This window comes from Ursus maritimus, unplaced genomic scaffold (assembly GCF_017311325.1).
Source record: "Ursus maritimus isolate PB19 unplaced genomic scaffold, ASM1731132v1 scaffold_10, whole genome shotgun sequence".
NCBI lineage: Eukaryota > Metazoa > Chordata > Mammalia > Carnivora > Ursidae > Ursus > Ursus maritimus.
Window position 1 is genome coordinate 79145876 of NW_024423344.1, and position 20640 is coordinate 79166515.

The following is a 20640-nucleotide window of genomic DNA, read 5'->3' on the forward strand; positions in this document are numbered from 1 at the left end:
CCAATCAAAATCCCAGCAAGTTTTTGTGTAGATATTGGCAAACCGATTCTAACATTTATAGGTAGAGGCAAAAGACTCAGAAGAGCCAAAACAGTGCTGAAGGACAAGAACAGAGTTTGAGGACTGACACTATCCAACTTCAAGACCTACTGTAAAGCTATAGTAATCAAGATTGTGTGTTATTAGCAGAAGAACAGACAAGTAGATCAACGGAACAGAACAGAGCGCCCAGAAATAGACCCACATAAATACATACGTGGCAAATAAGCATAATGAAAAGATGTTCCACACCATATGTCATTAGGAAATTGCAAATCAAAACAACAATGAAATTCCACCACACACCTGTTAGAATGGCCAAAATTCAACAGTGACAACACCCGTGCTGATAAACGGGAACGCTCATCCATTGCTGCTGGGAGTGCAAGATCCATCCCCTTCAGAAGACAGTGCGGCAGTCACCGACTAAACTAAACATACTCTCGCTATAAGACCCAGCAATCATGCTCTTTGATATTCACCCAAATGAGCTGAAAACGTGTCCTGCACATACGTGCTTATAGCAGCTTTGTTCGTAATTGCCAAACAGTGGAAGCAACTAAGATGTCCTTCAGTAGATGAATGTATAGGGGCGCCTGGCTGGCTCAGTCGGTGGATCATGTGACTCTTGACCTCAGGGTTGTAAGTTCGAACCCCATGTTGGGTGTAGAGATTACTTAAAACAATCTTTAAAAAAAAAAGTAGATGAATGTATAAATAGATTGTGGTATATCCAGACAATTGAATATTATTTAGTCCTAAATATTACATAGGCTATCAAGCCATGAAAAGCCCTGGAGGAAACTTACTTGTTGCTAAGTGAAAGAAACCAGTCTGAGAGTACATACTGTGCGGTTCCAAGTATATGACATTCTGGAAAAGGCAAAACTGCAGAGACGGTGTAACGGTCAATAGTTGCCAGGAGTTAGTAGGGAGGGAGGATGAAGAAGTGGAATACAGAAGCTTCTAGGGCAGGATCAGTGTGATTCCATACATGTCATTATACATTTGCCAAAATATAGAATGTGCAAGACCAAGAGTGGACCCCAGTGTAAACCATGGACTTCGGGTGATTATGCTGTGTCAATGTGTGTTCACTGATCTTAGCAAATGTGCCACTCTGATGCAGAATTTGGATAGTGGGGGAGGCTGTGTGTAGGGGCACGGCAGGGGGTATATGAGAAGTTTCTGTACTTTCTGCTCAGTTTTGTTCTGAACCTCAAATTGCTATAAAAGTGAAGTCTATTTTTCCCCCCAAACCAGGTTTCTAATTTCTTCCAAAATAATGCTGAGATTTTGATCGAGACGGCATTGTCTATAGGTTAGTTTGGAAAGAATGGGCACCTTGACAATACTGAGTCTCCCAATCCAAAAATATGATATATCTCCAAAGTGTTGGGTCTACTTTAGATTTTTAAAACAGTGTTTTGTATTTTTTCTATAGATCTTTGCACATCTAAATTAATTCCCAATAAGCTGATATTTTTCATGCTATTTTAAACAATATTTAAAATTGTTTTCCAGTAGTTTGTTGTTATACAGAAACATACTGTTTTTATCGCACAGGTCTTATATCTAGAGAATCTGCTGGATTTAGTGGTTAGTTTTGGTAGATTCTTGTGGTATTCCACATACACAATCATTTCAAGGAATAGAGACAGTTTAAATTCTTCCTATTCAATATTTATGCCTCAATTTCTTTTTTCCTTATTGCACTGGTTAGAACCTTCTGATTAATGTTGAACAGAAGGGGATTTTCTTCCAACTGTTTTGAAAGTTTCAAAATACTGTGAGGTTGGTGGGGCACCTGGGTGGCTCAGCTGGGGAAGCGTCTGACTTTGGCTCAGGTCATGATCTCAGCCCTGCGTTGGGCTCCCCACGAGTGGGGAGTCTGCTTGTCCCTCTCCTTCCTCTACTCTTCCCCCTACTCATGTTCTCTCTCTCTCTCTCAAATAAATAAAATCTTTTAAGAAAATACAGTGAGGTTGAGCAAATAGTAAAATACACACTCATACCTAAACGGCTGTTATCATTTTGCTATATTTGTTCTCCCCACTCTTTCTCTCTCTCCTCCTCTCCCATCTCAAAGACACACATACATCTCTCCCCCAACCATTCAAAAGTAAAGTATTGGCATCATGATGCTTAGAAACTCAGTTCATCACCATGCCTCTTCTAAGAAAAAAGACAGTCATCTGCACTGTCACACTACCATTGTCATACCTACCAAATAGCAAGGTCTTCTCTTATCTATTTTTTGGAACATAGATAATCTTCCCCAATTGTCCTTTCTAGCTTCTTTTTTTTTTAAAAGAAAATAGTTCCATTGAGCTATAATTCATGTGCCATCAATTCACCCATTTAAAATGTACAATTCAATGTTTTTTGGTTACTAATTTCTAAAATTGTGGTAAAATACACTTCATAAAATTTGCCACTTTGCCTATTTTTAAGTGTACAATTCAGTGGTGTTAATTAAACTCACCATGTTGTGCACCCATTACCACTTTCTATTTCAAAACTTTTGAATCACCCTAAACAGAAACTCTGTGACTATTAAGTAATACCGCTCCCCATCCTCTACTAGCCTTGCTCACTGGTCACCACGCGTGTGCTTTACGTATCCACTCAGCTGCCTAGCTTAGCTATTTCACGTAAATAGAACCACACCCCGTTTGCCCTTTTGTGTCTGACTCACTTCACTCACTATAGTATTTTCAAGGTTCATTCACGTTGTAGCATGTGTTAGAATTTCATTCCTTTATATGGCTGAATAATATTCCATTCTGTATATTTATACCACATTTTGTTTATCCATTCACCCGCTGACGGCACTTAGGTTGTTTCCGCCTTTTGCCTACTGTGAATAATGCTGCAGTGAACGTTGGCATAGAAGCATCTAACAGATTACTTGTGTGTGTGTGTGTGTGTGTGTGTGTGTGTGTGTGTGTGTGCGGAGTTCTGTTAATGTGATGTGTTAACATTGATTGGTTCTCTTATGTTGAAAAACACTTGCATCCTTGGAATAAATCCCACTTGGTCATAGTGTGTAATTGGATGAAAGATATGACTATAAATCCAAGAAGCTCAATGAATTCAAAGTAGGATGAACTCAAAGTCGAGTAAACTTAAAGAGACCGGCACCGAAACACCTTGTAATCAAACTCAAAGACACAGGGAATCTCTAAAGCAAAGAGATGTGACTCACTGAGATCCTGAGTAAGACGAACAGCCGGTTTCTTATCAGAAGCCATGGATGCCAGAAGGCAGGAGGATGACATATTTAAAATGTTGAGGGAAAACCCTCCAACCTGCCAATCAAGGATTCTGTATCCAGAAAACCTGTACTTCAAAAATAAGGGAGAAAGTAAGACATTTCCAGAGAGACAAAAGCAGAAAGAGTTTATGTCCACTAGAGCTGTCGTACAAGAGACGCTATAGAGAATCCTTTCGGTTGGGACAGAAGGACACTAGACACAGCCAGAGGCCATATGAAGAAACAAAGACCTGTAGTAAGGGTGAATACAGGGGCAAATTATTGTATTCTTGGTTCGTAGCTATACTTTTAATTTCCTACCTGATTTAATAGACAAATGCATAAAATACTTAGAACTCTACATATTGGGCAAATAAGGTATATTTGTGTAGATGGATCAAAAAACATAGATTGGCAGAATGGATAACAAGCAGGCTCCAACTACATGCTGCCTGGAAGACTTGCTCTTGATCTGAGGACACACAAGTTGAAAGTGAGAGGGTGCAAAAAGATTTTACTCACAATTTTGAGTTGTGACCAAATAGTGACCAAAAGAGACTGAAGTGGCTATGCTAATATCAGACAACATAGATTTTAAGTAAAACATTGTCATAAGAGGGGTGCCTGGGTGGCTCAGTTGGTTAAGCTGGCCCTGGGTTTTGGCTCAGGTCATGCTCTGGGCGTGCATCTGGCTCCATACTCAACGGGGAGTCTGCTTGAGATTCTGCCCCTCTCCCTCTGCCCCTCCCCAAGCTTGCACACACGCACATGCACCATCTTTAAAAAATTGTTACACGAAACAAAGGACATTCTGTAATAATAACAACGACATAATGTGACTGTGTTAAAGGGTGAGTTCACAAGAAGATATACCAATTAGAAATACATACATACACACTAGGGGCACCCAGGTGGCTCAGTCAAAGAGCACTTGAGTTCAAGCCCCACGTGGGGTGTAGACACTACTTAAATAAAACTTAAAAAAATAAATACATGTATATACACACTAAACATCAGTGTTTCTAAATAAAGGAAGCGAGCACTGACAGGTTAAGGGAGAAAAAGACCATTCTAGAACAACATAGGGGACCTCAATGCCCCACCTCCAGCCATGGGCACAACACCAAGACAGAAGGCCATCAGGAACTCAGAGGCCCTGCACCACACTACACACCGATTGGACCTAACTCAGCCTGCCGACATCAGCACACACATTTGTCTCCAGCACGCATGCAGCCTTCTCCAGGGTTAGGTCCCGGAGACACGGCCGACCCGGTGTGAGCCAGCAGTGCGTTGAAGAAGAGCCTCGCTTGGAGACTGCTCATCTCAGTGCCCTGGCTTCTTACCAGCCCCAAAGCAGGGTGCAAACTGAGAAATTTGAAGCAGGACGTAGCATGATTGTCCATTTTTAAAATACCACTCTGGCTGCTGGATAGGCAAGCGATCCGAGTGGGACGACTGCAGGAGGGAGCAGAGGAGTTCGTCGTCCTCAGTGAAGAGGGCAGTAGAGGACAAGGGGGTGGCGGAGGAGATGGGAAAGAGAAGAGCTCAAGGTATTTCAAGTTGCTGACTGGTTTTAGCTACCAAGAGCACATGAGGCGTTTGACTTCCATCCAGGTTTCTAGTACGAATAACTGGGCGGACAGAGTTCCTTTCCTGCACCGGGGGATGCTGGACAAAGGCGCAGGATTGGCGGAAGAGGCATGAGTTCACGGTTGTTGTTGCAGATGACATGGTAAGGGTTCGTCATATCACCCAGTTGTCTACTGAGAAGTCGTGCTCTTCCAACCTCGCATCAACGGCTTCGATGGTGTCCGTGAGGCCAAGAATTTATTTTTATTTTTTTAAAGATTTTATTTATTTATTTGAGATAGAGCAAGAGAGAGAGAGAGAGAGAGAGAGAGCACAAGCAGGGGGAGTGGGAGGCAGAGGGAGAGGAACAAGCAGACTCCCCGCTGAGCAGGGAGCCCAATGCGGAACTCGATCCCAGGACCCTGGGACCGTGACCTGAACCAAAGGCAGATGCTTCACTGCCTAAGCCCCCCAGGTGCCCCGAAGCCAGGAATTTAAATGGTTTTCCCCAAAGGAATCTGTAGCCTGGTTATAGGACGGCAAACCTAGACTGGAGAAAGACTCGGTGTGTGCTGTGCTGGAGGTTTTAGGGAGTGTGGAGAGGAAGAATGCACTCTCGAAGTGGCCTATCGATGTCTTGCTTTCTGCTGCCCGGCCTGGAGTGCCACTGCCAGAAACCTTTCCCAAAACTGCCCTGTGTCCAGTCCTCCTGCCCCAGCTGCCCCACACCCGCCCACACCAGCCTCTTCCTTGTCCTGGCCCAACAGCCTGGATGTGGGCTCCTGGGTCTGACCCCTGCTCTTCCCTGCCCCTATGCATCCTCAGCATGTTCTAGTAACGCTCTCTATAGCCAACACTTGCATTTTGGAAGCTGGTGTCTGAAGGAACCCCTTACATTTAAGAAATCTGCTCTCGTTAACTATTGGCAGGAGGCAGGTGCCACCCTCCCCCACTCCTCGCCCCCTGGGGAAATGTCACCACTACCAGAAGCTAGAGCAGTGGAGGAAGCCTGCCCATGCCCAGGCTTCAGTCCACAGTGGTGTGCTCCAGAACGGTAATCGCATTTGGACCGGTTTAAACCATTCTGGTCTCCGAGGCACAGTTTGCATGTTGGTGCCGCTGCCCCAGCCAGGTCGAGGGGGCAAGCCCAGCTTCCCTGGCCCCTGCGTGTTGCTGCTGAGCCGACTGACTGCAAATCTGCCGTCCTATTTTAGCAATCCTCTATCTTATTCATCTGTACAATATCAGCACTCAGAGTTTGGGGAGGAATGCAGGAAAGGCAAAACTTATGAAAGTGTGGTTTGTCTTCTTACCAAAGAACTCTATTGCTATCTATTTCTCAGCTAAAGGAATCTGAGCATCGGAGAGGCTGAGATGACTTATCCGAGGCCATTTGACTTCCCTTCGTGTCAGCTTCACTGTAGCAGGTGGGCTGTAAGGCCCCTCCCCAAATCTGTAAGATCAGCAGACAGGTAGTGGAGAAATGACCAAAGCGTTCGGTTGTACGTAAAGTCAAGTCCCCAACACCTGCTGTAGGCTCCGGGGCTGCTCTCCCTCCCCGTGACAGAACCGGATTCTATGGCGGAAGGACCTGATGTAAGGACAACGTGGGTATTTCCGCCTCACACTGTAGGGTTCTGTAGAAAATAATCTTGTTGCCATCCCAGCTAGGGCAGTGTGGCCTCCCAGGAGAGCCCTTTAGAAGGGCTGTGGGGTTAAATGGCCAAGACCGGGACGATTTCTTGCATCGCAGAAGCCAGAGAGCACTGCAGGCAAAGGGTAAGTGAAGAGGGTCTGAACAGTAAACAGGCTGGTGAGGTCAGCTTGAGTGAACTGGGTGCCACAGTCCAGAATTTGTCAGATCTGAGAAGTACTTCCCAAAGGACCACGGCTTCAGCCTGCAAATGATCATGCAAGTCTTTTAAGATGCGAGTAAATGCTGGGAGCCTAATACACAAGACGGGCCAGGACTGGCCTCTTCCCAAGAAATTTGACCAGAAATGTTCAAAATGAATCATGACGTAAGGAAGAGTAAGGATATCTCCACGTGTCTCGGTGGTGGGGTGGGGACTGCAGAATTTCTCTGTCAATGGGGCTTGAAGCGGTGACCTCCCTGGAGAGGGCTAGAGGATTTATCCTGAGGTTGAGCAAACATACTGATTTACTGATATTTTATGATACCCACACATAAGCAGGACAAAGTTTTCCAAAAATGGCTGTATATTTTAGCAAAGAATGAGAAAATGTCCCTTGTCCACATTAGGAACATTCCCCTATATAACTTCCACAAGCCCCTGTCCTCATCCCTGTCTTCCCACATCTTGATGTCACCATATTATGACCCAAGAAGGTGGAAAAAAGAAAGGCTGGACAGGACCAGTGTCGTCAAGGAGGGAACCAAATCGGATATTTAACACACACTTAGAATTTCAATTTTCAAGGGATTAGAACACGTTCTCTTTAAAGGACAGTTTAATGGGGTGATGATGTTGGGGGACCCCCTGAGACTCAACAGAGCAGGCCAACAAAGAAAGAGGGAGCTTTTGGGAGATGCGGACTTTCCCCGGGAAGGGTCTGATCACTTTATTCTAATCAACACAGAACAGTACCGTGGATGATGACACAGGATTGAATGCCAGCCACGGAGATGGGGACAGGTCAACACCCGAACGAAAGCATCACCAAAAGTCATGCTTCCCGAGCCCATGCTGCAGACAGAGTGGATACTGGAGGGTCAGGTGGACGCAGGCACCTGCAGGCTCATTACTCTTCAAGAAGGTTGCATGTCTGTGATCCAGTCTAGAGACTTCAAGGCAGGGCAGCGGCCGAAAATATTTGGATCTTCAACCAAAACTTTTAGAAATTCTGATACCTTTTAACACAGAAATGGGGGTTCTGTGGTATATTTGACTATGGAGTCAAAAAATAAAAACCCCAACCAACTTTTTGCCCTTTTCCCAAGTAAACCAGAGCCTCTTGAGCGGTCCCTGCTGTGGTAGCTCTTGCGAGATCGGCGTATTTCACTACAGTGATTTCTGTGCAGACATTACGGAGAATATTAGGGGTCGTTATCCTGTGGGAATGTTGTTGAATTACTGGAATCTTGAGTTCGCGGGGAGAGGTTTAAGATTCTGTACTCCGATCCCCTTTCTTCCTGAGCCCCCGGCTCTTACTGAGAAGCTTGCTGTCCTGTGTACTTGGGTCTGAGGGCTCGGAGTGGAGCATCCAGCTGCTGCCTGGGGGGCGCATGTTCAAATACAGTCAAAAATAAAGAGATACTGTGCAAGAAAAAGGGAGCTAGGACACATGACCCTAGAGGGACAACATGGAGGCTGCAGGTTCCGACACCCCGGGGGACCTGCTAAGGGGCCAAGAGCGGTATAAACTGCACCAGCAGAGAATTAAGACCATTCTGCAGGCAGGAATATGCAGGACTTTGCCTCTGCCCCATCACCCTCACCATCCACCTATCTTTGGTGCCCATCTGTGCTAATCTGCACAAAGAAGGTGCATATTTCTGCTGTCTTCAAGAAACCAGTGCTGCGCCCAGTGTTAGCAGAAGCGGCCTGTTGGCAGGGAAGCAGGAGTGGACATGAAACGTGTTGGGGTGTAATGGAATAGCAGCTGCCCCCACAGTGGAGAGAGGCCTTTGCTCTGCTCCTCACTGCACAGAGCCATGCAGCCCTGAACTTTGGACTCGAGCCCGGCCTCTGCTGGGTCTCTAGCCTGGGGGGTGGGGGGATATCGGGTGGGGTGGGCAATGCCGCCCTGCAGGTGGTGGGCTCCAAGGAGGACCAGTCTCCAGGGCTCAGGGTCCACCGGGCCTACCTGGTGCTGGGGGAGCAAACAGGCTGCCTGATTTCCCTCCTGAGCACCACACCAGGATGCGGGAATCGGGTGTAGGCTGGGTTTAGGCATGGAGACCGCTCGCCCTGCAGGTGCACAGGGCCTGCTGCACTGTGTGCACGCACACGCTATCTTCCCCGTGCACCTACACTTGCACACGGGCACATATGCATACTAAACAAACCCAGCCTGCCCTTCTCTTCCACAAGTACACTTGGACACATGTGCACATACACTCATCACCTCTTCTCCACGTGTGCACACACCGGCCTTTCTTCCTCCGTGTGTACAGCCACACATGCATGCAGCTGGCCTCTATCCAAGCGCGCACACACCTCTGCCCTCTCCTCCAAAGATACCACGCCTGCCTGTGCGCACCCCCAACCCCCTCTCCGCATAAGCGCCTGTGCGCGCGAGATCTACCCTCCTTCCGCCTGCATGAACACACACCCAGAAATACACTCATGTGCACATGCACACACCTGGCCTCCTCTCTCCCTTGCATACATCCGTGCACACACACTTGCCCCCCTCTGCACCTCTGCACACACCTGGCCCCTCTCCCGGCAGCACAAGCACACTCCCGGCCCTTCTCCAGGTGCGCGCACACCTCCGGTCCCTCTCCGAGTGCGCGCACACACACCAACACGTACACACCGCCTGCCCTTCTCCAAGTGTGCGCGCACATTGGCACGTTGCACACCTGCGGCTCCTTTCCAGGTATGCGCACACCTCCGGGCCCTCTCCAAGTGCGCGCGCACCACGGCTTCTCGGCACCAGACTTTTTCGTCTCTGTCCCCGCCCGGCGCGCACGCGCACATGCACCCGCACCCGCGCGCGCGCAGCCCATCCCCCTCGGAGCGCGCGGGCCGCACCGGCGGGAGGAGGAGGAGGGAGGCGAAGGCGCGAAAAGGCGCGCAGGCGCGCTGCGGGAGCCGGCCCGCCGCCCACGTCACGTCGCCGCGCCGCGCACGTCACGCCGCCCGACGCCCGCTCGCAGGGTGAGCCCCGCGCGCCGGCGCCTCGCAGGGCAGGGACCCCGGGGCCGAGCGCGCCGCCGGGACCCCGCCCGTGCCCGCGCGCCGGAGCGAGCCAGGTGCGGCGGGCGTCCCGCGGGGCGCGGACGCGCGGGCGCCGCCCCGGTCCCGCCGCGTGCGCGCCGGCTCCGCGGCTCCCGCGCCCTGGGCCCGGGCCCCCGCGTCCTCGCCGCCGTCGGGGGCGCCCGGGGGCCCGGCCCGGCGGGGTCGCGGGCGGGTCGGGCGCCGGGGCCCAGGGCGCGCGGGGCCCTGCGGGCGGGCTCCGCGGAGCAGCGGCGCTCGCGCCGGCGGAGGCCGCGGGCGCCGGGGTCGGCCCGAGCGCGGGGTTCTGGGGGCCCCCGCGGGCGCCGCGCGGGGTGGGGGCGGCGCTGACCTGACTGCCGGTTCCGGCGCGGGAGGCGCGCGCGCGGCGGCGGCGGAGGCCGGGTGACAGGCCCGCCGGGCCGGAAGCCCACCTGTCACGGTGGCCGCGGGTGGCTGCAGGCGGCCGGGTCTTTGTGTGGGCCGGTGGGCTGTACCCGCTGTCGGGGGGGGGGGCGGGCGCCGGTGGGCAGCTGCCCCCAGGCCGGGCCGCGGGTCTGGAGAGGAGGGAGGGCCGCTCCGGGGGAGGGGGGTGCCGGGGCCGCCGGGGTTTTCATTCTTACTCATTTCTTGTCTTTCCGTCTTTCTTACCAGAAAAATCAGTTTTCTTCTCTGGAGGGTGAACCTTATAGCATCGATTTCACGGATCTGGTAACATGGCAAAAGATGTAAGTATATCTGCTCCGTCCGCGGACACGTCCTCGCTCTCCGTCCGTGGCTCGGCCGCGGCGGTGCGCGGGGGGCCCGCGGGTGCCCGCGCCGCCCGTCCTGCAGGCTGGGTCGCCCTCCCGTTCTGGATATTTGGGTTAAGTGAGGCCAAGCGCTGCGGCTGCGGCCGGTCATGCGCGCAGGGACCCCGAGCACCTGCGTGTGGACGGCAGGCCTAAGCACTTGCTTTGGCTACGTTGTCGTGGGGTGGTTTTTTTTTTTTTTTTTTTTTGCCTCAGAAAAATGAAATTTGGTGACTAATGAAATGTGAAAAATCCTACTTTAGCTTTTTCCGTGTTTGTCACGAAACTATAGAATACGTTGAATACTTTTTTAAACTTTGTTCCAGGAAACAGGCCTTTAGGTCTCGCAGCAGTGCGTTCCCCGGGCCGTGTGCTTTGCTGCGCCCTGTGGGGGTCAGTGCAGCCGGCCGCCCAGTAGTTGTTGCGCAGAGCTGGAGACCCGGCCCAGAGCGCGGCATGTGCCGGACCGCAGCCTCGCTGAAGGCATGCGGCGCTCGGTCGCCTCTGGGCACGCACCGCTGTTAGGCTCCCGCCCTGCAGCGCGGGGCTTAGTGTGGCAGAGAGTGAGAATCCGCGCTCGCACCTGCGTGGTGTGGTGTAAGCTGAAGTCGCCTCTGCGCGCTATGTCAGCTTGCGGTTATCACCTCCAGGTGCGTTTGTGGATGGCCATGCCCGGTTCCCTGGTGTTTACCCCCCAGAGCTGCCCGACAGGTGGTGTGAGCGCAGTAGCAAAGGAGGGGTCTCAGGGAGCCTGTGTGCTCCAGCGAGCCACGTTTGTTGACTTTACTGTGTTCGGAGGCTGAATGACTGCGTGTCGGGAGGCCCTCTTGGAGCCCATCGTGGCCTCTGCCATCTCCTGCAATGGGCAGCTCCACAGAAGCAGCCTCCGCAAAGTGCAGGGCAGCCTCGGGCTCCCCCTGGCTGGGTGTCCCTGGAGCTGACGGTGGGTGACCCTCTGGAGGGTAGAGTGGGGTAGTGGAGGCTGATAGGCAGCCTGAGGAGAAGCAGAGGTGAGTGCCTTCATGTCCTGAGAGCTGGGGACGTCGGGTGTGGCTGGAACCAGGTGTCACCAGGGCTGGTGGATGGGCTGGGATGGGCTGTGTGGTCCCCAGGAAGGCGTTCGGCTATTTCTCTAGCTGCCTTGCTGTTTTGAAGTAGGGGTGTGACATCTGAGTCTGGGGTGGTGACTCCGGCAGCCGGTGTTGGAAGCAGCAAGGGTTAATTGAGGCAGTAGCGCTGCAGTTTGAGCTAACGTAAGATCAGAGCACAGGGGGTGGGCTGGGACCCCAGCTTTACAGAGCTCCAGGGTCTCTGTGGAGGGCTGGAGGGGGCTGGAGTTGGGTGCTGGGGGTCACAGTGAAAGAGGACAAATTTAGGGGACAGGTAAGGGTCAGCCAGGCAGATTTTAGCGAAGAGGGTACAGGAAAATGGCATGGCAGGTTTTGGGAACTCTAGACAGCTGAGCGCGTTGACTGAGGGGTGATGGAGTGGTGGGGCATGGGCAGGTTTTAAAGGGTAGGAGCCACCCCTTGAAGGAGAGGGGCGCCAGCTGGAGGGGGCCTAGGGAGGGGCAGCAGGCTCGGGGCCGTGTTGGCCATCCTGACCGGTTATCTGTGGGCCACACTGGCCCTGGCGGGCATCTAGGCACGCAGACCACTGTCGTAGGCTAACCCCCCGAACTGTGTGTCTGGTGGAGGGGCCTGATGTCATCTTCCGGGAAGACCTGTATCTTTTCACTCATCCTCTGGTGGGCGTGTCTCAGTTTAGAATTGACACGAGCCAGGCCCTTGGCTCCTGTGTGCGGTGTGTCTACCTCAGTTCTCAGCATGTGGGGACGAGGGGGAAATGCCCGAGTCGAGGGCGACCTGCCTGTTTTGTTCATGTGTCCATCCTGTCCATCATTTGCTGTTTGACGAGTGCCCGTGCCTGGCAGAGAGAGCAAGGTGTACCATTTGCCTGCTCCCATGAAGCTTGCAGGGGCTGGGGGGGCCTAGAGCAGTGGGGGTGTTGGGGCAGGAGGGGAGCCGGGGCATGGAGGGGCTGCACGGTATGAGGGGGCCCTGGAGCAGGGAGCTGGAGGGGGGGCAGGGGTAATGGGGAGGCTGGGACGTGGAGGGACCAGGGGTTGGGGGGTAGAGGGTGGATGGAGAAATGGGGTTTGCCCCAGGGGCAGGAGGGCATGGGGGGGAACCCGGAGGTATGGGAAGGCAGGGCTGGGGTGGCTGGGGGTGGAGGCCCCCGAGGAAGCAGTGCTGTTTTCACAGGAATGGGGGGACAGGAAGAGTGTGGAGGTGGGTGTGTGGGGCCTGCAAGAGGCTAGACCGAGAGCCCAGCTGCTCTGGCGCTCACTGCACCTCGTGTTTTCTGTTTCTAGAACACAAATAAATATTTCTGTGTTTTTAAAAAGGGTATCTAGACAAAACACTGTAATTCCTTTGCTTGAAAAAACCCTTGCATTTTCTAGCAACGTGTGAAAATAAGCCCGATTCCTTGGTGATTTGTTGCAAGCGTTGCATTTTGCAGGCGTGTGTCTTCACCTGGAGGTGTGCGTGACAGGAGCGAGTGGGCTGCCGTCAGGTGTCCTGGGGGCAGGACCCTGTGCCCTCCTGCTTCTCTGTCTTTACTCCGGCCTGACACAGACGGCCATGTGGCCTGGGGCAGCGTGTCAGGATGGAGGCCTGCGGGTGCCTGTCTCTAGGAAGCTGGCTGGGCAGCGGGGGCTGAGTGGGCCATAGGCCTTCGACATTCTTTTACTGAAAGTATGTTGGTGTAAGCTGGCGATGAAAAATTCAAATGGTAAAAATCCAAATTCCGTATTCATACCTGGCGTGGAGGGGAGAAAGCTCAGGTGGCACAAAGCACAATGTGAAAGTGACCGAGACCCCACCTCCGTCATTCCCAGAAGTGGCCGACCCTGAGCAGCAGTTTTGGGGTTCACTTCCGGAATTTAATATAAGAATATCGGCAGGTACTGGTGTCTGGGGCGGGAGTTCTCTGGCTGTAGAGACAGGCCACACAGTTCCAGCGGTCCCTCCTGCAGTCTGGAACACTTTTGGAAGCCAACACCTGGGGGTCAGTGCAGCCAGCAGAGAACTGCCTCAGGGCCTCCCACCAGCGCCCACATGGGACCCTCTGGCCGCGTGCGGGCTGCCTCTCCATGCTCAGCTGGAAGCTTGGGGCCCTCCTTAGTTGAGCACCGTGGCCAGTGTTTCTACAGTCCTGTGGAGAGCGTCTCAGCTGGGCAAGGCACACGGTGACATTTCAGTTGCCACCCTCGGACCTTGTGGGTACAGCCATGGACCTGTCCCTCTGTCATGGGGTCTCATCACCCTCGGAGGTGAAAAATGGAGATTATGTACTGATTAATGAAGCTAGGGATCTGTGATTTTGGTTTTGTGCCAATCGAGGCTCCCGTGGACATAGATCACAACTGGGGAGGTTTGCCAGGCTGAGAAGACAGTCACATTTTCAGCACTGAGAAGGGCCCCAGAGGTAAACGTCGACCTCAGAGAAAATACAGAAATTGTAATTGCTTAAATGTGCTCATTGTGTTAGAAATTGCCCTTGGGTGAAGTAGGAAGGGGAAGGCATCTGACGTGATAGTGTGCCCACATGCGAGCTGTGTGCATTGCTGTGTGTGTGTGCACGTGTGTGTGTGCGCGCGTGCGCGCGCGGTGCGGCCCCACAGGGCTTTGCGGATTTCGTCAAGGTCACAAGCAGAGCCCACGCCCGAGCCCCTCGTGAGCCCCGGTGGGAAGTCTGTGTTCTTGTCCTCGTCTAGTGCTGTGAAGGTTTGTAAAGAACAGAGAGGTAGCTGGCTGGCTGTAAAATTACAGAGATGCTTTTGCGGGGGGATGTCACTAGGCGGCTGTGGCCCTTCCTGGGGCCTTCCCTGCCCCTGCAGGCTGCAGGCGTGGGAGCCAGAAGGCCGGCCTGCCTGCGGGGAGCCTGGTCCACGGTTGAGGGCAGTGCCGCGGCAGCTCCTGCTGGAGGAGGTGGTCTGTAAGTCCTTGTGCAGCGTGTATGGCCTCTGGCTTGAAAGCGGGTCTGGGACTCCACTTTGTGTTCTGTGAGTTTATGGAAAATTCTCTGAATGGTGTTATCGAGAGCTGGAGACCAAGGAAGAATGCACCCCATCTAAGCTTTGGAGGGCTGATATAATGAGGCCTGCTTTAATACCACTAGGAGACTAATGAGCTTATCTAAAAATACACGTACTGAGTATCATTTTTCAGACCCAGACCTCGATGGCGAAATGAGGGCTGAAGAAATAAACGCGGTAAAGCAGTGGCATGCGGTTTCCTTCGGTCTCGGCCGGAGTGAGTGGTGGGATCCGATGCTAACTTGTGCCGCAGAGACGTCACGTTGGACGTGGAGAGGGGCGTCGGTGGCTCGCACGCAGGTTACCAAGTGAGGAGGGCTGTGGTGGTGGGCTTGCTCTTACCCGGGCTTCTCATGGTTCAGAATTCACGTTTTTCTGTGTGGGATGCACTGGGGAAACTCTGGGATGGGGTCCCAAGCAGAAATCTGCAGCTCAATTGAGAGTGTCAACCCGGAGCATCTCGGTGTCAAACAGTGTTGGACGAATGAATTCCTGGTATAAAACTCGAAAGATAAAAGGCTGTCCTTCTCCTAGAATCAGTTCCGTGCTTTTGGTTTGTCTCGGACCATTGGGCAATGGGCCTGTGGTGTTTCTGCACACCGTGGCTGATGGTGTGACTTCTAGGGGACACTTTCCTCCCAGAGCACAGAGCCACCTTTCTGAAAAGCTCTTCCCTTTAAATGTTTAAAACACCTTATTACTTTTCAGCGTAGAACAGTTAGGAAATTCTCATTCGGAATCCATACCTGGCTTCTCCTGCGTTGAACTTCGCACTGTCTGTGGGCAGGGAGGGGTCACCCAGCAGGTGCTTGCTGAGGGCGTATTGTCTGGGCTGTGGGGTGTCGGCACTGGCCGAACGAGAGGTGGGACCCCCAGACACCTTCCGACTTAGTGTCGTGTGACACGCGAGAGGGCGTGTGTGCTGCCCGTCCCAGACGTGGTCCAGCGTGGGTTTAGCAGCTGTACGTTTATTCGGCACGTTGGGGAGTTGTAGATGGTCGGTTGTTGAAAAATCAAAATGGATACAAACCTCAACACGTCATTTTATTTTATTTTATTTTATTTTATTTTATTTTATTTTATTTTATTTTTTTTAAGATTTTTTATTTATTTATTCGACAGAGATAGAGACAGCCAGCGAGAGAGAGAACACAAGCAGGGGGAGTGGGAGAGGAAGAAGCAGGCTCCCAGCGGAGGAGCCTGATGTGGGACTCGATCCCATAACGCCGGGATCACGCCCTGAGCTGAAGGCAGACGCCTAACTGCTGTGCCACCCAGGCGCCCCCCAACACGTCATTTTAAATTCAAGTATTTATTCACTCCCCAGTCCTTGCTTTAGAGTGAAAGCCCTTTCTTAGCCCACATGTTTGAGAGTCTTGCCTAAGCTGACATGTGATGTCGGTGTGTCGTTTAAAGACATCACACGCAGCCTTCTAGGTTGTCTCAGGTTTTCCAGGGTTTTAATAACAGGTGAAGCAAAGCAGGGAGGCGTTTAGGAATGCACATGGCGAGCATCCCACAGCACTTGACCGAGCTCCCGGGAGTGCAGCCGTGCAGGTTGCCTGAGATTCCCCAGGAAGGGCCGAATGCCCACTGGTTTGACAAATGGCGTCCCACCGTATGGACGCGCCCTAGGTCCCCCGTCTCCAGCGCTGGGGGTTCTCATGCTCTCTGGCCAGCTCTTCTCAACCTTGTGCCGACTGCGATGGCGTCCAGGGGTAAGTCCTCGGGCGTGGAACTGTGTGGACGCAGACGCGCACTGTCTTTGAGAACAATTGTGCCGGTGTGTGGTTTCATCGGGTTGTAGCAGAGAACTCATTGTAACGGCGTTCAGTTTGAAATTCAGTTTAAAAGCCCAGAAAACTTGCTCCCTTTGGTAGGTAAAATTTTAAGTTGTGTTTTGTGTTAGTTATGTCTTGACACAGAAGTTGAATATTTTCCTTTTAAAACGTGTTTCTCTGAATTGATGGCGTGCCCTGTGCTCATTTTCCTAGTCTAGTGTCAGATTCCTGTTGGTTTGCACTCACTCTTTATAAATTGAGGTTGTTAACCCTTTATTCATCATTTCGTAGCAAAATGTTAACATTAGGTTTGCCTTTGTCATTCTGGCAAGCGTTGTAAATGTAAAATGATTTCATTGAAAACCTGTGGTTTATACCTTGAATTCATACCCTGAGTTTTCATGTTAAATACAGGTAGTTTTAGGTAGTTTAAATGTTTGTGTTGGGTTTGATGGGTTAGTAGGTATTTGTTCATCTTCATTTAGCGGGACCCTTAGGACTCCGAGGCCCACGTTCAGGACAGTGGCCAGTGTTCGCGTAACTTCCTGAGTAATGACAGTGCAGCAGAAGCAAAGCCCATCGGGTCTGCTCAGCCTTGTGCAATGTCTTCCTTCCTCCGCTTGGAAGTAATAATGACTTGGACTCTACCTTGAAGGGGTCTTATGTTTCTCATTTTATTTGCTTTTCTGAAAAATGAGGGTTTGAGTGACAGTTTTTTACCCTCCTGTATTGACACAACCTAAGTCCTAGTTTGCAGGGAAGGAGGAGGAAGAGGGAGGTGTTTAGGTGGGAGTTCAACCTGCAAACTTGTCCCGAGGCTGAGTGTGGGGGTCAGTTATGAAGTCGTACGCGGCTTTGATGCAGAGCACTTTGCAGAAGTTGCTCACTCCTGGGGGTCGCCAGCACTTCTGCACTGCTGAAGCCCTTTGCTTTGTTAAATTTAGGTACCTCACGTGTAATGAAACACAGCATAAAAGACGAATGTTTGCTTTAATATGGTCTAAGTAAGTGGCTCACAGTAGGACGGCTTGGGTTATGAGGTGACCTGTCCTTGTTTTAGGGTGCCCTGGTGTGCCCTCCCCCAGCACAAGCACCAGCTTGGGCAGGAGGGAAGTGGCAAAATTAAACAATCTCGTGGGGGTTTTGCAACTGCAGAGAGCTTTGAAACCAGGCCTGTAGACCTGGGTGCTGGAGCACTTCCCAGCAGGACAGGGGCTCCCGGGGCACCTTCCTCCTGTGGACGTAGCTCCTCTTTCCTTAACAAACTGAGCAGTGGCCCCACGGAGCTGCACGGCCACGTCTCACTTTGGGGGCGGGAGGGGTGAGGAGGTGGTCAGTGTGCAGGTCAGTTTGTCTGATGCCCGAGGCCCCGCCGTCTCGTGCGTCCTAGGTCGTCGTTGCAGTGACGTCTGGCTAGACACTGTGCTCATTCTGCATTTTGGAGCAGTCCTTCCCCTGGGCAGGGAGAGGGCCCACTGGGCCCCAGGGAGCTGCCCTGGAGGTTGTGAAGGACTGTGGTCCTCGTGCAAGCTCCTGGCCTTGGCGACTTGGTTTTTGTTGAAAGGGAAGTCAGGGTCTTTCTGAAAGGGAGAAAGTGCTCTGCAGTAACTTTTCCAGAATAGAAGTCAGAGTCGCGTGTTTTTAAATTAGCCAGTAAAATAAAGACACTGCTTGAGCAGAAACATCTCCACCTTTGGCTCTGTTACTCCCAGGAGAGGCCTATAGGCCTGGACCCCACCACCCTCCACTTGAAGCCACGGGACCATGGGCATTTCCTGGAAAGGATTTCTATGTCAGGACAGACGCAGTGATTCCGAGTGGACCCACACTGTGGGCTTGAGTTCAGCTGTCCCTCTTGCTGAGTTTTCTCTGGGGCTTGGTGACTCGTTGGGAGAATGAAGGTGACAACTGTCCTGTCCCTTCCTCTCGGGGCAGTGATGATTAAAGGGCCAGGCGCATCATCACATGTCCCGCCTAGCCTGGCAACCCTTGGGTGGATTCTGAGAGCAAGGCGTACGGCTTTGAAGAACTTAGGAGCTCATCGCAGGCCCGGGCCTTGTAGACATGCTTCGAGGCTGTGAGTGGTTGGTCTAATCAGAGCTCTGGGGGAGGACTCCACTCCTGGTGAGGGAATCGGCTCCTTGTTAGGGCCTGAGCTCGGGAACCGAGTTGGGGTGCAAGGGGCAGCAGGCTCCTGGAGACAGGGTGTAGGGAGGATGCTGCTTCTCTGTCAGGAGTCCAGGGTCCCCAGGCCCATTTTAGCCCCGTTCCTCACCTCAACCCCAGTCTCTCTGCAGACAGCTCTCTGCCCTGCCTCCTCCAGCTTGCCCTGACTGTAGTTTGGACAAGTTGCGTGGAGGTGGGCCCCAGGAACTTGTCCTGGGTGGATGGAGCCTCTGAACCCTGGGGGTCCCCCTTTAGGGGTTGAGGCTGGGGCTTGGCCGTCAGGAGGGTAGGTGTGGGGCAGTTAAATAGCATGGACTTTGGTTAAGGAGAAATGCACTCGGTGTGGCCATCTGGTAGGTTCAGGCTTTGTCATTATAAAGAAGGTGGACTCCTGTCTATGGGGGAATGACTTCCTGATAAATCACATCCTAGTCTGTTGCTCTATGTCCCGCCTTACGAGTCCCCGCCAGGTCCCATGAGCCGTCTCCCTCCACTGCTCAGCAGCTGTGAAAATGCAGGACTCAGCATACAGAGCCACTTCAGCGTACATTGGCCGTAGAAACGCCAGAAAGTGAGACGCGGGCAAATACTTAAACAGTGTTTTGGAGCCCTGTTATATTTTCTTCCAGGCAGTTTTGCATTTCTACGTGCTCTAGAATAAATCTGATATTTTTCTGGCAAAAAGGCAAAGGTTGAAGTGCAGAGCACAGTCAGATATGGAAGAAAAGCAGATGCTGTGGTTCAGGCTGCGTCTGTCTAGGAAGGGCGGTAACTCTGGGGCACGAGGGAAACCGATCCAAGGAGAAACACAGAACCTTGTGCTTGGTGTGAGTAGGAGGCTGCTGCTGCCTGTGCTTGTTGAAGTGGGCTGGGGGATAGTAGTGTAATGATTCTGCGTTTGGTGGACATTTAGGTCCAGCCTGGTAGGTGGAGTCAGGCAGAGGCAGATGGAGACGCTGATTTATACCGAATGTCTGGTGGCGGTCGCGGGAGCCAAGGGCTGCGGGCATTTCTGCGCCGGGAGAGACTGCACGTCGTGGAGTGTGAGGAGAGGAGAGTGCTGGAGAGGTTGGCCTAGGCTCTGCGTCGTTTTGCTGACCATTGGTGGGGGAGGGGATGGCAGGAACAACTGTACCTGTTTGTAGCTGCTGGTGTCGTGGCCCCTGGCAGAGAACCCAGGTTCTCACCTAAATTTCAGAAACCCTGGTGGCAGTACCGCCCGCTCCCCTGACCCTGTGCCTCACCTCCTCCCCCTTTCTCCTCAACTCGTTGGGATTTGCGAATTTGACTCCTACCTCCCAGGTCTCCCCTCACCGATGGACTTGAGGCTCTCTCCCGAGGATGTGGATTTCTTATGGTTGCTGGCTGGAGTGCGCTCGTGGCGTGAGCCTGTGCGTTTCCTTTCCAGACTTGCCCTTCTGCTCTTCAGCCACCACTGCCCTGCCTGTGGCTCAGAGCCAGCTCTCCATGACCTTCCGTCCTGCTCTGTCTGGTCTGTGGACATGGGCCTCTGCTCCATTGGCTCTTGCCGCTACCTTGGTCTGTTTCCTGTGGTTGCCCCTCCGATCCACAGCCTCTAGCCTGCATCCTGACCCGTCCCCCATCATCACTAGATTTTGTTATCCTTGGGACCCTATATCCTTTGTTTTATCCAGGCTATGCTTTATCCAGTTACAAAGCACAGCGTTTTAGTAAGAATTCAAAGGATATCAGAAAGCTAACAGTTATTGAAAATCATAGTCCAGGGTGATTCTATTATTAATGTGCTGGTGATGATTTTGGGGATAACTCCCCAGCTGTGAGTGTTTAACATACAGCGCTATCGTACAGCTTTACATAAACGGACTTCCACGTTCTCTTCCTGCTGTTTAACTCCACAGCTTGTAGGTACATTGGTAACTATAAACATAAATACCTGAAAAGTCACTTTTATGGAACATTTGAGTTCTGTGCAAGTGCAGAGAGAACATGGTGCTGACACCCTGCACCCCGTCACCGTCCTGAGCAGCCCTGCTCGCGGCTGTTTGTC

General features: G+C 52.2%; 1 protein-coding gene and 1 long non-coding RNA gene across 3 annotated transcripts in view; one reads left to right on the plus strand and one right to left on the minus strand.

The window, feature by feature from the left end:
• Window positions 1–7326: 7326 nt before the first annotated feature.
• LOC121100284 lies at window positions 7327–9621 on the minus strand. The gene is made up of 2 exons (XR_005832045.1): window positions 9265–9621; window positions 7327–8103 (listed from the first exon to the last, which is right to left on the minus strand). It is a non-coding gene; the product is annotated as an uncharacterized LOC121100284 (long non-coding RNA).
• Window positions 9622–9695: 74 nt separating this feature from the next.
• The window catches only part of TFDP1 (transcription factor Dp-1), a 42794-nt gene continuing 31849 nt past the window's right edge, over window positions 9696–20640 (plus strand). The window contains exons 1-2 of one of the 2 annotated variants that reach the window (XM_040624947.1): window positions 9696–9714; window positions 10426–10499. In XM_040624947.1, coding sequence (XP_040480881.1) covers window positions 10488–10499 — 12 coding nt within the window. In that variant the 5' untranslated portion in view covers window positions 9696–9714; window positions 10426–10487. Of the gene's footprint in view, window positions 9810–10425; window positions 10500–20640 lie in introns of both variants that reach the window. The other variant, XM_040624940.1, reaches the window with a different exon arrangement.